This window comes from Rhea americana, unplaced genomic scaffold (assembly GCF_003343005.1).
Source record: "Rhea americana isolate MKP2758 unplaced genomic scaffold, rheAme1 scaffold_239, whole genome shotgun sequence".
NCBI classification, from domain to species: domain Eukaryota; kingdom Metazoa; phylum Chordata; class Aves; order Rheiformes; family Rheidae; genus Rhea; species Rhea americana.
In genome coordinates, this window is record NW_028186356.1 from 346,742 (window position 1) to 362,832 (window position 16,091).

General features: G+C 40.9%; 1 protein-coding gene across 1 annotated transcript in view; it reads left to right on the forward strand.

Annotated features, from left to right (window-relative positions):
* Positions 1-10,236, forward strand: part of PTGER3 (prostaglandin E receptor 3) — an 11,289-nt gene extending 1,053 nt beyond the window's left edge. Inside the window, exons 3-4 of the mRNA XM_085306378.1 lie at positions 1-821; positions 9,686-10,236. Coding sequence (XP_085162504.1) covers positions 1-821; positions 9,686-9,973 — 1,109 coding nt within the window. The 3' untranslated portion in view covers positions 9,974-10,236. The remainder of the gene's footprint in view (positions 822-9,685) is intronic.
* Positions 10,237-16,091: the final 5,855 nt, after the last annotated feature.

Here is a 16,091-nt window from a genome sequence, read left to right on the forward strand (position 1 = left end):
CGCCGTGCCAGGCCGGCGCCAACGGCACGGAGCCCGGCGCCCTGCGGCCGCGGGCCAACGGCACGGGCCGGGCGGCGGAGGGCTGCGGCGCCGTCTCCGTGGCCTTCCCGCTGACCATGATGATCACGGGCGTGGTGGGCAACGCGCTCGCCATGGGGCTGGTGTCGCGCAGCTACCGCGCCAAGAAGAACCGCCGCAAGCGCTCCTTCCTGCTCTGCATCGGCTCCCTGGCCCTCACCGACCTGGTGGGGCAGCTGCTCACCAGCCCCATCGTCATCTCCGTCTACCTGTCCAACCGGGCCTGGTCCGCCCTCGACCCCTCAGGCCACCTCTGCACCTTCTTCGGATTCAGCATGACTGTCTTCGGGCTCTGCCCGCTCTTCATCGCTAGCGCCATGGCCGTGGAGAGGGCCCTGGCCATCCGCACGCCCCACTGGTACGCCAGCCACATGAAGACCCGGGTGACGCGGCTGGTGCTGCTGGGCATCTGGCTGGCCGTGTTCACCTTCGCCCTCCTGCCCGTGGCTGGCCTGGGGCACTACACGCTGCAGTGGCCCGGCACCTGGTGCTTCATCAGCACTGGGGACGACGCGTTCTCCGGCAGCATCTTCTTCGCCTCCACCTTTGCTTTCCTGGGGCTCTTCTCCCTCTTCGTCACAGTGGCCTGTAACCTGGCGACCATCAAGGCCCTGGTGTCTCGCTCCCGCACCAAGGCCACAGCCTCTCACTCCAGCAAGCAGTGGGGGCGGATTGCCATGGAGACCCTGATCCAGCTCCTGGGCATCATGTGTGTCCTTTCCACATGCTGGTCACCACTGCTGGTAGGTGCCTTTCTGTTTTGCTGTGGGAAAAGCCACTCCAGGGCCTCCCGCCACAGCGGGGAAGCAGAGTGACCCGAGAGGTCCCAGCTGACAGACAGGGCTGTGCGTGGGATGCAGCGGGAGGCGCAGGGACTCAAGGGGAAAGCAGGAAGGACAGCGTGACCATGAAGGACCTTGTAGTACAGAAAGCAGGGAGATGGTGACTCAAGGGAGGAAGCCTTGGGGAGGACAGACTGGGAAGACTGGAAAGGAGACACTGAGGGAGCTTCGTAAGGATCGCAGAAGTTCAGTGTACTTGGAAAAGTAAGACTGAGGAATGGGAGCAAAAGGAGCAGGGATGATCAGGAAAACAGGGGTCTCATAAAGAAGGAAAGGGCAGAACGTGAGGCGACTGTGAGTCTTGGAGAAAGACACCGAAGTTGGCAATGGGCAAACAACGGAGAGGTTTACGGGGAAGGTGAAAAGACTGGTGCCAGCAACGGGCTCCAACAGCAGGACAACACATCTGTGCTCCTGTCGCCCTCCAAGGCTCAAAAGGGGGATTTCACATACCTGCTGACACGAACAGGGTCTGGAGATGGTGAAACAAGGGAAACCAGTATCTCCTTGCTCCTCATCTGGGGGAGCCTGTGAAGAAGTTTATCCAGACATCATTGAGATGAAGCCCTGTGTTAATGGAAAAGAGTAATTTAATACTTTTTATTTACTCCTGCTTGGTGGTAAACCCCCTACTTTAATGCTTTATGAGAAAATAATGTGACTTGTGACTTTGCAAGTAGCTTCTGGTTTTCCTAAGATTGTTCATTGTATCTCATTTAGGGCAGTGTTCTTTTTTTTTAAAAGAACCCTTACATATCTTCCCTCTGCTTTGTTCTTCCTCACTTTTATGTGCCCCCCTCCTTTGTCAAACTGGGATAAATCCCTCCTCATGATTTAGGAGCAGAGAAGTATGAATCCAAGTCTCTCTCTGCCATATGGGATGACAGCACATCTAGGAATCCTGTGTCCTGTACACCATTTGAAAAGGGCAGCTTATTCTGCTCTCAGAAGACAGTGTTATTTTTGGACTCTTTGTCCTTGGTGTCCTTAAGCAGGAAAAAGGTATAGATAGCTATAATAATTATGAAGTTGCATGACAGGTACTTCATGGTCTGAGAAGGATTTTTCTTCCTTCCTATGTACAGAGAGCTCGAGTTCTTTTTAATGGACCTATAGTAGGAGGAATGGCTGACAGCTACTATTTGTGTGAATGAGGTAAAAATATAAAACAAATCAGTTTAGTAATGTTATCCTTGTAAATGTCATCAGAGCTCCAAAATAGAAAATAAAAAGTACACCAGAGGCCCTAAAGTAACTTTATAGAAATGGTTAATAGCTTGTGACAAAAGTAACCTTGAAACCACACTACGAATTCAGCGAACTTGAGAGCAAATAACAATAATATTCTACTCCTAAAACCACAAGGGAAGTTATTTGCGCTAACTTAAACCAGGCGATTGCCATACCGCTCTTTCAGTGTCTCAGTGCGTTAATTCTGCCGTCAGCTAGGTGTCTTGGCTGACCTTTTCCATTTTTGTGCCACGTCTCCTTAGAAGTTATTGAGTCCTGCCGTCCCGCTGATGTGCACAGTTAAGTCCCAAAGGGATTTTATACTTTCAAAAAAGCTACTGCTCCCTGCTTGTCCATAATTAAACAAATGAAAAAAATTAGATGGCAATTGTTACAATTCAATCAAGGAAGTGTATTTGCCTCTCCATCATTGTTTTTGTGTTCTTTGAGAAGCAGGTGCTGCTGTGTCCTTTCTAGCAGAGGCAGCTGAGACTGCTGCACAGGTTGGGTCTGAGCAGCCGGATACCATTAAGCAGAAATGTCTCTTCCCTCTTCAAAACCTGAATACTCAGAAAAATCAGTGATCGTGCAGTGAGTCCTCTCCTTGTTTTTTTTCCTTCCCGTGATGTTTTTTCAGTTTCTGAAGTCACAAGCCAAATTAATATAGTCTGTCTCCACTTCACTGAGTGGGGGAGTCTGTGGGTAGTGAAGGGGAGCCTACTGCGGAGTGGGGATGAGTTAAATCAGGGTCTGCTTTAAGAAACATTGTACCACCAGAAAATATTCAGGGAGCTGGCAAAAGCCAGCAGAGATCCCTAGACAGCTGGAGCGGAAAGGCAAATGGGAGGCCAGCCCTGACCTCGCCACAGGAGCCGGAGGTCTCCCAGTCGATGGCAGGGGCAGTTGAACAGATACTCACTGGCAGCCCTTCACATTCAAGTGCCTGACTTCTGCCCAGCTGGTTAACGTAAGGTAATTCAGAGTGCATTTGTGAACAATTTTTTCACTTCAGAGCCGGCAATGTGTCCTGTAGAGACCTGGCTGTGGAAAACTTCGTCCCATGAGCAGTGCTCCCTCCAGACTTCATAATCAAGAGTCACAATTGTAGGAGACTTTTTCTAAACACATTTTACTATTTTTTTATACGGCTACAAAGAAGGTATTAGGAATAAGAAGCCAGACTATGATGTCCCTTCTGGAAGTGTGAGCATGGACAAAGATAACCCCCACTCTAAGTGACATGGAGAGCAGGTCTTATACCTCCCATAGAAAAAGCCTGTTATAACCTCACCAAGGTACTGGAAAGTAAAGTGCAGTGAATCCAAGTGTGTAAGAAGTATAACTGGTATTTAGATCTGCAAATATGCTTTTAGTGTGATGATCTACATACTTGCTATGAAAAATCATTAGATTACTTTTAATTTACTTAAATATTGTGTGATCACACAAACAGAGAGATGAATGCTATGGAACAACAATAACAAAAAAAAAGATAATGAGCTTTAAGAATATTTCCTAAGAATTGCTTACATTTGGGCAGAAAAGATGTTTAAACTTCTTTTTGAAAAAAAGATAATTTAACTTGCCAAAAACAGGCCTACAGAGACCTTTTCAGTGAAATCCAAGTTGTAGACACATTAAGCCAATAGCGGCATCATTTAGCAGTTGAAGATACCCAGTTTAAACAAGAATCTAGGGATTTTCAGAGAAGATTTTTGACTTAAAAACAGAAAGAAATCTGAATTTTGTAACTGAGCGCTGATGGATTCTGACAATTGTTACCATTAGCTAAACAATGCCTCTTTACACAAATAGTGTTTTTTAGGCTTCATCTATTGAGTGAAGAGACAAAGTCAAATGTGAGTTAACAGAAAAGTGAAACTTCTGATAACAGAAAACGACTGTACTCTAAATGCTTCAAAGAACTGTTTCTCTTTTTCTGAATTTATGCTGTATTCAGTAGAACACAGGAACTGTATTTGTAGTGCAGGTATCAGCTCTCCTGTCGTTGGTGCAGTCAAAATCTTACTTGCATTCAGCAGAGAGAATCTGGAAAAATGTTCCACTTAACTAAGCTGCTTTATCACTAACTTTATCGTAAGTGGTCTCCAGTTTGCATTAATCTTTTGTTTATTTTGGTATGTAACTGTTGAACGTAGTTATTGAAATAAATCAACAGCAGATTGAATCTGTCTGAGGTAAAGGAGAGAAAACTATTCCTTGTTTGCACAGAAACACAGGTGCAGCACACACTGGAATTCTCATATTAATTTTTTAATAGCTCCRGACGACAAATCCTTTCACTCATAGGATACTCTCAAGGGTATTTAAAGCAGAAATGCTCACATACTCTGCTACTTTTCCTATTAAAAGACTTCTTTAACTCTCTTGTCAAATGGAAATCAAATACATTCTTCTATACAGATATTTTTATTATAGTATTTCGTAATATTTTAGCTGTACAAAACATAGTCATGGGAAGCAACTTATTTAAAGAAAAAAGGTAGTGCTACCACTGAACAGCAAGGAAAACAGATCACTTCTTTTCTATGAATGAGTAACTCTTCTCCCACTAATGCTTTATTTCTGTCTGAAGCTGAAAGAGCCAGCCTGTTTCAGATTACTAAAATTGCCATAGTGTATTGATCATTTCATTTTGGCTATGCTGACAGGGAAAGCTTGGATTTTGCTGAACTGTTTTTCCACAAAAGGTCACAACTAATTGTTAAAAATCAAATAGCAAATTTGTTCTCCTTGGAAGCCTGTTGGACTTGACTGGGACTTGTCCTGCATCCCTGCATTATTATCTCCTGTAAACGTGGTGTTCTTATGAAAATCCTCATCCTTCTCCAGTAATTCTCCCCAAACTGCAAATGATTTCACTATTATGTGTTTCACAGAGAAGTGATTTGCATGAGGTTGTGCTGTAGGTGATTATCCTGTGGGATGGAAGAGGAGAGGGAACTGTGCTCAGTTCTGCCTGATGTGTGGGGCTGCAAGGCAGACAGCAGCATGGTGATGTAGAATAGGCTCTAAGAAACTATTGTTATCAGGAAATATTTGTTACATCTGTGGTCCATGCACCCGAAAATGCAGTGATCAGCCCTGCTACAAAGAGAAGGTTGCTAATAAAGGTAGTCAGGTGCCATAGAAATCAGATCTTTTCCAGTTCGCTATCAAGCCACGTTGAGGGGGGTGTCTCTACAGGTTTGGCTCACGTGGATGCCAGATGCCCCTGAGTGGTCTAGTTGGCTGGACTTGTCTTGGCTTTGCCCGCTACAGGCAGTAGTTCCACTTACGAAGAAATTCCTTGTCCGTTCTGGGAAGCTGGAGTTCTCTGAATCTGTAGCAACACTTGGCTTACTCAGACTGAAGGCTTTCACTCTGCCTCAGTTCCCACAGAGTTGGTAGGAGTGAGTCCTAAAACTTTAGTGAGACAAAGTTATGAGTTTTATTTTCAAGTAAGGTGGTAGATTGGATATTGTTAGTTTTTACAAGGAAAAATCATATCCTCTCCATCGTGGCTTCTGCATGGTTTACTCACCAACAATAGTCACTGTTGCTATTTTTATTTCATCAGGAGAATCCTCTGTTCCTTCTACAGCTTTCTTCTCTACACTCAAAGGAATTTTTTAAGCACCAGATTAAGACAAATGGGAGATGAGCAGCAGGGTAAACAGATGGATCTGATGATCAAACTTCTTATTAGAATAAATAGTGTAATTCAATTGACTTTATTCCACCTGATGTTGCAACTCTGGAACTTTTATTATTTTTAATTAATTTAGAAGACCAATACAGGCTATGATAAATAACCTCTAAGAATATCAAACTGAAATAAATTTTCCAGTGGAGTAATTAATGGTCTGACAAATATTCCAGTACAGGAATATTAGGTAATAAAGACAAAAATAAGTAGCAGTTGGTTGCTTGAGAAATGTACTTTATTTGTGTAATATTTTTGCAATTCCGTGGATCCACTAACAAAAGAACAAGACAACAAGGGCTGCCAAACCAGAGCTATTGCAGAGTTCATAAAAAGAAAGGCTAGCGTAGCTCATGTGGAAGAAAGTAATCCAAATATGTGAAAGAACAAATACTGTTCAGTTTTTGTTTGCTGTGACATGGGCACAAGCATAGTTACATAGCAGTACTACTATTTATAGTATGCAGTGCCTTACATCCCAGTCAGGACGGGGGTGATGCTGGGCACAGAACATTAGATGTTACAGACACATATAGGCCAAGCTGTGACTATCACATTATCTTAATTAATTATCTGGAAAGGGCAGCAGAGGAAGTGATTTGAATCATGCAGTTGCATATGTCTGGTGCACCACGAGCTATTCGATGCAGTTTGGATCTGTGCCTATCCAGTGTTTTTTAAAAAACTCTTTATCAACTGTTAATTCTTCTGATCTTTATTTTAAATTAAATATAGCAGATGGATAATCTAGCAGCTCTTCAATTACTCCTATTTAAAGAAACAACCAAAAAAAAAATTCTACTTTACTGTTCTAGTTGCCCTGCAAGTCTTTCTCGGGGTCAACATATGATTATTGATCTGGCATCCAGAAGATCCTTTGAATGGAAGAACCCTTTTCTGTAGCCTCTGCTCCCTGGTTACTCTTCCTCACGACCAGCCCTTTGACTACGTTTGTTTCCAGGCACAGCAACAATGCAGAAATGTCACTGGGGGATGATACTGCACTCTGAAGCTGGCATTCTGTGAGAAGATCTTGCCTAGGATCACTCGGCTTGTATTGTGGTGGATACAGATTGTGCCGATTCTTTTGAAAGGCTGAAGGTCTTTGAATAATGAATTACAAATCTAGTCCCTCCAGCTGTTCCCTGCTTTTTCAGAACAGGTTTCCAGTCTATGCAGCGTATGGTACCACTGACCTTTGCAAACACACCAAGTCAAATTGTACATCAGAGCCATTGTGCATAGGCTACATCATGTCCTTCATATATATACACACTGTGGACACACCAAAGTTTGTGGACATACTGCATCTCAGTTCTGCAGGATTTTGAGACTAACTTCAACCAGTCAAGGTATTTAAGTTATGTTCAGAAAAGATTTGCAAGCAGAAAGGAACCTGTGCAGGAAAACTCAGCATTCAATAGCCCTGGGCCTAGGAGTACAGAGAAATAGCACATAGATTCTGCTCCTGGCTTCCCACATGTCAGAAAAAAATAGCACGTGGGCTCTACTCCTGACCTCCCACATGTCTGTGTCAGTTCGCATTACTGTTGTTTAGTTTATGGTTTGGACTAGGTAGCTAGCAACAAGGCCAGCTCTGAGTTAGCTGACATACGTAATAAAAGAGGCCCTATCCTCCCATCAGCTGTGTCTTTTTCCTTTCCCATCCTGCTTTAAATCATCCTAAAGCTTCACTGTGCATCACAGAAGCTGTAGGAGCACAGGTATTTCCTCAGTACCCAGCTGACAGACACATCCCTTGGCAGCAAGTTCCATGCCAAATGTCTGCTCAAAAGATGTTTATAAGCTCCTGGGAAAACACTTTGCAACACAAAATCTAGAGTAGCTTTATCTGTAGAGCAGGAACTAAATGCTCTTAAAATGGTATTATATTTAAAAACAGCTGTAGTTAATACTGAAAGCTCAGGGGGAAACTTGAGACAGCAGACATCAACTAAACCATGGAAAAGTAAATATATCTTTGATATCTTTCAAAATGTGATTCGTATTTCCCATACTTATATATTAGAGTACGAAAAAAAAACTCATGACACCCACAACTATCTCACTAGCTTTAAAAGACAAAAAAAGGCTGCTCACTATTTTTACCTGAATAAACAGCAACCTACTAATAGACAGTGATCTTGTGGCTGGAACACTACATCCCGAGCAGAGTTCTCCTTCTGTCGCAGGTTTTCAGTGCAACCTCTAGCAAATCAGTTCAGCCCTTGGCGATGCATTACTTTTCTAGGCTGTAATATGAGAATAGAAGTATCCCAATTATGTGCAGCTCATGTCATTGATACTTGTAAAGCAAGTTTATATATTTTAAGTTAGAAAGTGATGAAGTATGAAGTACTGTTACTTTAGTTGATTGTATCATTATAGTGCAGTCTTTAGTTGTTAAAAGTGCTTTAAAGATTGTAAGCCTTGTAGCAGTCCATAAAAAAAAACCAGATCCTACATGTTGCCTTCCCATCTTCATAAAGCATACCAACAGCACAAATATTCTTTGACATCTTGATGATATTTTTAAAAAGTAAAATAAAATCACTGTTATTTCCAGCATCTCTGGGCTGGAATACAGCAGCTGATACTTTGAAACGCAAGTGATGATAAAATTATCTTAGATTTGGGGGTGAAAGTATTATCAGTGCTGCCCATTCTCTGGCTTTTCTGAATAAACTGCATATATTTCTGATTATTGCAGCATATTTGGCCTAGCCACCTATAAAGAAAAGCTGACTATTTCCTATGCTCTGATGTGTGCCAGCCATGTAATACTTGCTCATGGCATAACCCCTATTGCTCAGTACTGCCTAACTAGTATTGCAGATGAAGATGCTGCTGCTCCTGCTTTCAGTCAATCCCCTAATCAACCTGCACATGGCCCCTGGCTCCCAGGCAAGAGCTTGCTGAGCTGTTTTTTGAAGTATGGGTCATATCAATTACAGACAGTGCTACTTGCGTGAAACATTTTTATATAATTATGATTTTACAGTGCAACTACAACCTAGCAGTCAAAGCAACTTACATGTTATGGGAAATGAACTCCTCAATATATTACTGTACTCACTGAGGGGGAAAAATAGGAGGAAATATAGGTCATGTTAACACAAAATGCAGCCTGCAGCTTTTGACAAAGCAGAAAGACAGAAATACATTTTTATGTTGACTTAAAATGTGTTTTCAACCCTAGCCCAGAACACTTTTATTAATTTTTTTTTTTAATTTGGCTCAGCTCACAAATGCAATAGTCTACCTTAACATCAAAGCTTAAAATCTGTAAAGTCATTGAATGAAACATCTTAGCTTTAAAAGAAAGAAGATAATTTTATATTTGAAATTATTTTTTTCTGACATTTACTGTTCATAACATAATTTTATGAGTTATTCAGCTGTTCATTACAATTATGATAATATGGTAATGGTAAAATGAGTACCTTCAAGTCAATTTTGCAAGGTCAGTAATTTCCTATTTTAGCAAACCCATCTTGAATCATTGGGATTCAGTACATAACTTTCTATTATGTCTCAATCAATCAGGGAAGCAGCACGTTCTTTCTCATTTTAGCATGAGACCCCTAAATCAATCTGACCAAGAGCTGGAAGGCAGCATTTTTATCAATATCACCCTCATTTTACACATAGAGACAGAGCTCCTCTCAATCATAGTCACTGCGTTCTTTACTTACATGCTGTGATACTGATTTGACTTGGACAAGGGACGAAAACACCCGCAGGAGAATTTTGTCTTCTGGTATATTTGCATGTAGTGATACAGATATGGTCTCTTAAAATTTATGATTTTTCTCCTAACTTTCCCTAGATAACAATGTTGAAAATGATCTTCAGCCACACGTCTTTTGAACACTGCAAAGGATTCTCCAGTGCAGCCCAAAGCTCAGAACTGCAGAAAGAATGTAATTTCTTCTTGACAGCTGTGCGCTTGGCCTCACTAAATCAGATACTGGATCCGTGGGTTTATTTGCTACTGCGAAAGATTTTTCTCCAGAAGTTCTGTCAAGCAGCCAGTGCTGTCTCCAAATGCTCTAACAATGAATGGAAAGAGAGATCAATCACATTATCAGAGGAAATCAGACGGACAACAGCATGAAGGAATATTGATCAATTTGCATGAAAACTACTTTTGCCAACAAGTAGTTTTAAAATCTTACTGTGAATTGGGGTATCTGTAGCATGGCAGTGTCCACATAGTAGCTGAAAATGGTATTACTGAATGGACTGAGTGCCAAATAATTATATATCCTATATGTGCCAAAAATTCTCAAGTATAGACAAAAGAATTGGTTTTGTTGCTAAATTCTGTTGTCATTGCAATTCATAACTGAGCTACAGAACATTAGTTTTTGTGTGCCTAAAATATATTTTGGAAGGATTTTTCTTGCATTAAGGGAGAAAAAGTGATTTTCATATCAGGAGACACAACACAGATTCAACAGTTAAATTATTAAAGAAAGAAAGATACCTACCCCTGTATATGATCTTAATACTAAGAGGTGGGGGTGAGAAATGGTCAAAAATACAAGAATTAAAGGAAGACAAAATTAGGAGACTTCCTCTGGATTTAAGTGGCTTAAACCAAAAAAGGTTGTGTTGAAGCAATGATGATGTTATTCTTTCAAGAGGTGAAGGTACTATGAGTCTTATGACACATGAACTTGCCTTATAAATACTCATTTGGTGTGAGTACTAAAGTAAGCTCATCTGCTGAGTAGGATGTACCACTAGGACAACAAGAACAAGTGAGAAAGCTATGATTTTTTGTTTTATAGCTGCCTGTGAAATACTCAGGCGTAACAAGAATTGCTGTTAGCAAAGCACACTATAAAACTACTTTGAGCAGATGGAGAGAGTGATAAAGAGGTTGTAAGCGACAGTAAATGTACTTCTTCCTGTAAATTATTGGCAAAGGCTTGCAAAGCCAAAAATACTGCTTTCATATGGGTAGTTTTATTTGGAAATGCACATGCCCAGAAATAAATGAACAATCAATACTTCTTAAGTAATGAGAGTGCCTCTAAGAACTTCATTACTAAAACACTCTACAAAGTGGCCAAAATACTTCCTGAGAGCAACTGATCCCTTTCTTCCCCCTCCCCCCAGATGAATTTGAGCAATATGGCAGCCTTGGGAATTTTAAAAATAAAACAGCCTACAAGAGCTGAGTAGCAGTGTGTCCATTAGTCAGGAGTCATTACCTTTCTCCCAGGTAACTTTCAGGTTTAATTAAAAAAATGAGTTCTAATCCATGTGTATCATATCTGAGGTTTGTTTTTATATAAAAACTAGATTGTCCTTCCCATTTCCTTTACCCTTTTATAGCCTCAGGTATCTCCCATATCATGGCCTTTTGGGTAAATTAGACGCAAATATAATAGAATCGAATATACTATGTAGTTTTATACTATATATTATATGCCATATAATATTAAATTCAGGGACGTTAAAGGCAACTGCAGTCTGCCTTTAATCCTGCAGCTGCTAGGAATTTATTGCATAGAACCTGTATTTTTACTTCTCTTTCCTTTTTTATACAAGTAGCTACTCGAAAGAGAGGGCTACCCACTTTTCCCATTCTACTCCTGAGTTGCCTAATTGCTTATCTTCGTAACAGTCAAAGAAAAATAATTTGGCAGCAGAATCCATTGTCTATATAAGTCTAATTATACCTGTGAGTTTACTGTGACCTAAAAGCTAATGTCTTTCTCTCAACTTAAGAGCCAGCTTAAAATCACAGTAAGGCACTTTGACATTCTGTAAGCTACTGCCTTTATTTTATAAATACTCATCATCCGCTTCAATTTAATGGGAATATAAAATAAATTGCTTTTTCAGTTACAGTTCATCTGAGTGAGGAAGCAGTGACTGAAGCCTGCCGTCGTCAGTGACAGGCAGGCTACGTTGCTGGTGTCTCGCCAGGGCGCTGGGCTGCTGTGACTCAGTCGCTCCGCGTACCTGGCCCAGTCTCATCAGCTGCTGAAGCACTTCTGCACTCCGCCTCAGCATAAACTCTGCTTCTCCTCCATCTGAACACGACCTGTCATTCTGATCTTAAAATGCTGATGCAACAAAGAGCAAGGCTGGTTTCTACAGCAAAAACCGCAAGTGCAACGTGCAGCCTGCGGCATTCGTGCCCCAGCGGCAAGGAGGAATCCGGCTGGCCGTGCCTCTGAGATGGTGGCAGCCGCCCCGGGAGCTGTGACCCCTGTGGAGCCAGCGCTGCTGCCCGCGTGTGGGCAGGCGGTGAGCATAACTGCCCCTGCCTGCGCGTGGACAGTACTGGCAGCCTTTAGCTCATTTACTGATGTGCACTTTGGGAAACACAGGGGAATGTGTATTTTAAAATAAGAATTTTATTCATTCTCTTTGAAAAAGTGCCTTGCATGATTTGTACTTTCTTTTTTTTTAAATTATTTTGGAATGTAAAAAGTCTGTTCTGTCCAAAGGATTAGTATTGTTCAATTTATGTACATTAGCTTTTTAAAACAAACAAGCAAGCTAGTCACTTGTAAAGTATGTCAGGATGACCTTAATAATTATAGTGTATCATTCTTTGTCAAGAAGTTTCTGAATAGCAGCATTTTAGTAGGCTACAGCTTATTCTGGGATCCCAACTGGGACTGCTAGGGAGGAGGAGATCTGTGAGAAAGAGTGCATCCATACTCATTTTTTATCTGCTCTTTATCGTGTGGCAATGGGAAAATTCTAGTTCTCCTGTAGACAAACAATGAAATATGTGGCAACAAAAGAACAGCTAAAACATGTAATTGCCTTACTTCATCTGCTTAAGAGGATTATTGCTCTGCTCTAATTTGAATGGACACAGGGTTGTTACTCCTAAGTGTTGGGGGTGTTTTCRCTTTAGTTTGCTTAAAATTATTGTATGCCTTCATGACTTTTCATAGTAATACATACGGAGAAAGAGGCAATTCTGTCTGTCTTTGGGAGCAGTAATATGAAAAAGATGATACTTTAAATACCAGAAAATGGGAAAGAATATCTGCTTTTAACTTGTTTACAGAAAAGGAGTTTAAGCACTATTTGCTAGCCATGACTGACATAACATGACATGGCTGGAAGAACGCACTTTCAAAAATGAATTCAAAGATCTTTAGCATAAATGAAAGTTTTTGTTTCCCATTTATTTGTGTAGGGGTTGGACTAGATGATCTCCAGAGGTCCTTTCCAACCTCAACCATTCTGTTCGATTCTGTGTGAGTGCAAAGGTATATTTTTGTTACATTTCTTTAAAGATACCTTCTATGTGATGTATTTAAATTTCACTCTAGTAGTATTTCTAAGACTGGTTTTAATATGYTGTACTTCTGTCAAATATTTTATGGAAACAGTAGTGTATGGAAAAACTATTYTGAGATCATTGTTTGCTGTAAGAGCTAGCTTGTTTGTGTAACAAATAAATGTGTGTTGCATCAGTCAGAATAAAAGATCAGCAGAATAACTGGTCTCTATTTCCTTGATTACTCCTTCCTGGAACATAACTTTACAACAATTTCAACTTGAAGCAGACATCAATGAAAGTGCAACCCCTAGTATCAGTTATGGATAGTTGCTGAGCTGAGTTAGCTGCTATCTATGGGTAGTGGATCTTATTTTGGAGAATTAGTATAGCAGCATGCTCAAGTCCTCTCCTTGAAACAAACACAGGATAAGCCATTTAAAGATCACTTCTGTTTATACAAAAGCAGCRTTCCTTGGGCTACCTTCCTGGGCAGCTGACTGGAAACAAGTAATCTCTTCTTCTCTGTTAAGTATCCTGGTCTCCTCAATGCCAAGGGGAAGTTCTCCCATGAGGAGGAAAACCCAAAATATTTCTTCTCAAAAGATTAGAAGAAAAGCAATTTAGTTTTATTGTTGAATTTAACTGATGGTAGCTTTCCCTATATTTAAAGATTTTAATTCGTCCCTTAATTTAACCCCATGATTTGTTCTGGTGTATTACAGCTACTACTTCTTGTGTCACAYCTACAGAAAGTAATTTAGGACATAGTGTGCTTAGCATTGTTGGATATGAAGGCAAAATCATAGTTCTCATGTTATTTTATTCTTTCAGATTGATAAGCAAAGGCAGCAGTGCTAACTGGCCAAGGGGGAATGGAGCTGTGAGCTTCAGTCCCTCCCCATCCCACAGCACTGCTGTCCCAGGACTGCATGACACACACCTCCAAGCACCTAAAAATGAAATCCCTCAATTCACTAAGAGATCTAGCCAACATAACACCAGATTAAAATACACATTTCAGCTTGTAGTAATAATTCCAGTGGGATATTTATGACTTTAAAAAGGGGAAAAATACAAAATGTGATGAAAAACATCTCTACAGTATTTGCAGTGGGGAGGGAATGAAGAATTTGATCCTACTACGTAAAGAATTAAAAGATGAAAAATAATTAGTAGACAGCCTTCCAAAAACAAACAGTTAAGCATGTTTTGCAAAAGCACCATCTGCTAACTTAACACTTCAAACCTTAACAGGTTTACCTTCACTGGATTTTACCTGCACACAGTCTTCCAGCTAGTGACATTYGTCTGTAGGCACATTGCTGTTCTGCTGAAGAAGGCTGTCTTTATTTCACTGCATCAATACAGGCTTTTAATTTGAGACCAGTTCCGCATTCATTTTAAGCTCTAGCTTGTTTCATTGTAGGTTTTGGATAAGAAAAGAAAGCATTATCAGACTTTTGCAAATGCCTGAATCTGGTATGTACTTCGTGAGCTCCTCATCACTACACGGAAAACATTAAAACAAAGCAGTGTGTCAGATGCTGTTCTGGTGATGAGATCTTCAGACCCACCCCACCCCTTGCTTAAGGTGTTTCCACCTCTTTCCCATATCCCCTAAAATGAAGATGTCCCTGTTTATTCCTACTGCTGTGCTACAGTTCGAAGACATCACAGGATTTTGTGGGTTGTGCTGTTTGTTTTTTAATTTAAAAGACTTACTTTTAAATTGGACCACCTCACTGATCCAGTCTGCAGTACAAGCTACTGTACTATCTTGTTGGATAGCAAAGAGCTTGGTAAAGGGCTTGGGAAAATGCCTTAAGGCAGTTTTGTCCATACATTATGAAACTGTAGTTTCAAGCACAGAAAATCACAGTATAAGCAAGAGAAAGGCCACCGCCTGCTTCTACAAATGCTGTGCTCAGTAGTCAGTTCCTCAGTCCGGAAGAGTACGTAAAGTCTATCCATGACCTTCCTTACAGATACTGAAGTTTACTGAAGCATATAAGCGTAAGAACGGCAGGTCAGCTAGGAAGTTGTTGTGCTGTCCAGATGCCTAACATGAGCTCAGGGTAATGGGGTCAGCATGTGGAAACGTCCTCAATAAAGGCTGTTCAGTTCCCACAGGGTTCCTGTATGGTCTAGCCTCCACGCAAAGTGGAAAAGGCAAGAGCCCTGAGGAACTGCTTCCAGGGGTTAGGTGCTTGGAGCAGGGGCACATTAAGGAAGGTTGTGGACATAGCATCAGTACTGGGATAGAGAGCGGGAACACAGCTCAGCTGTGAGCTGCAGCCCAGCTGGAAATGCACAGAGTGAATAGCTGAGGCCATGTGTAACAGTGTGGCACCTTCCCCAAGCGGAAACTAGCCAGAGCTGGGTCAATAGTAGACGGACATACAGAAGAGAAGTTACTGCATAGGTATCGCACATACAGATACATGCACATGCTCCATATATGGCATTTAACATAACATGGAGAAACTTAAAGAGTTTCTGTAATGAAATGAAAAACATTAATTACTTCAAAATACTCTCTCTTGCATACAAGATACTGAAATACTCTTATATTTGCAAGTCCAGTCTAAATTTTCCCTTTAGTATATCTGTTTCTTTAACATTGCTATTAATCATTATTTACATTTACCAGTATCAGTTTAGGAAAAAGACAATTAGAATACATTACAAGAGAGTTTTGTTTATGCTGACTGAGGCAATATATGATTGACTTTCTTTTGGCAAATACATACGTTCTGTGTTCCTACTACTACACTCCTAAGAGGGATATTTTTTGTTTGGTTAGCACTTACGTTATTGCACTTGTAAGGATTCCATGAGATGTAAAACCAAAACAATTTACAATATCAGCATCATTTTTTTTATGAAAGAGAATAGATAAAATAGCAGTATGTTTAAGCTGCCACCAAGTGAGACAGAAAGATTGACTGGGAACKCACAGCTAAATCATGAT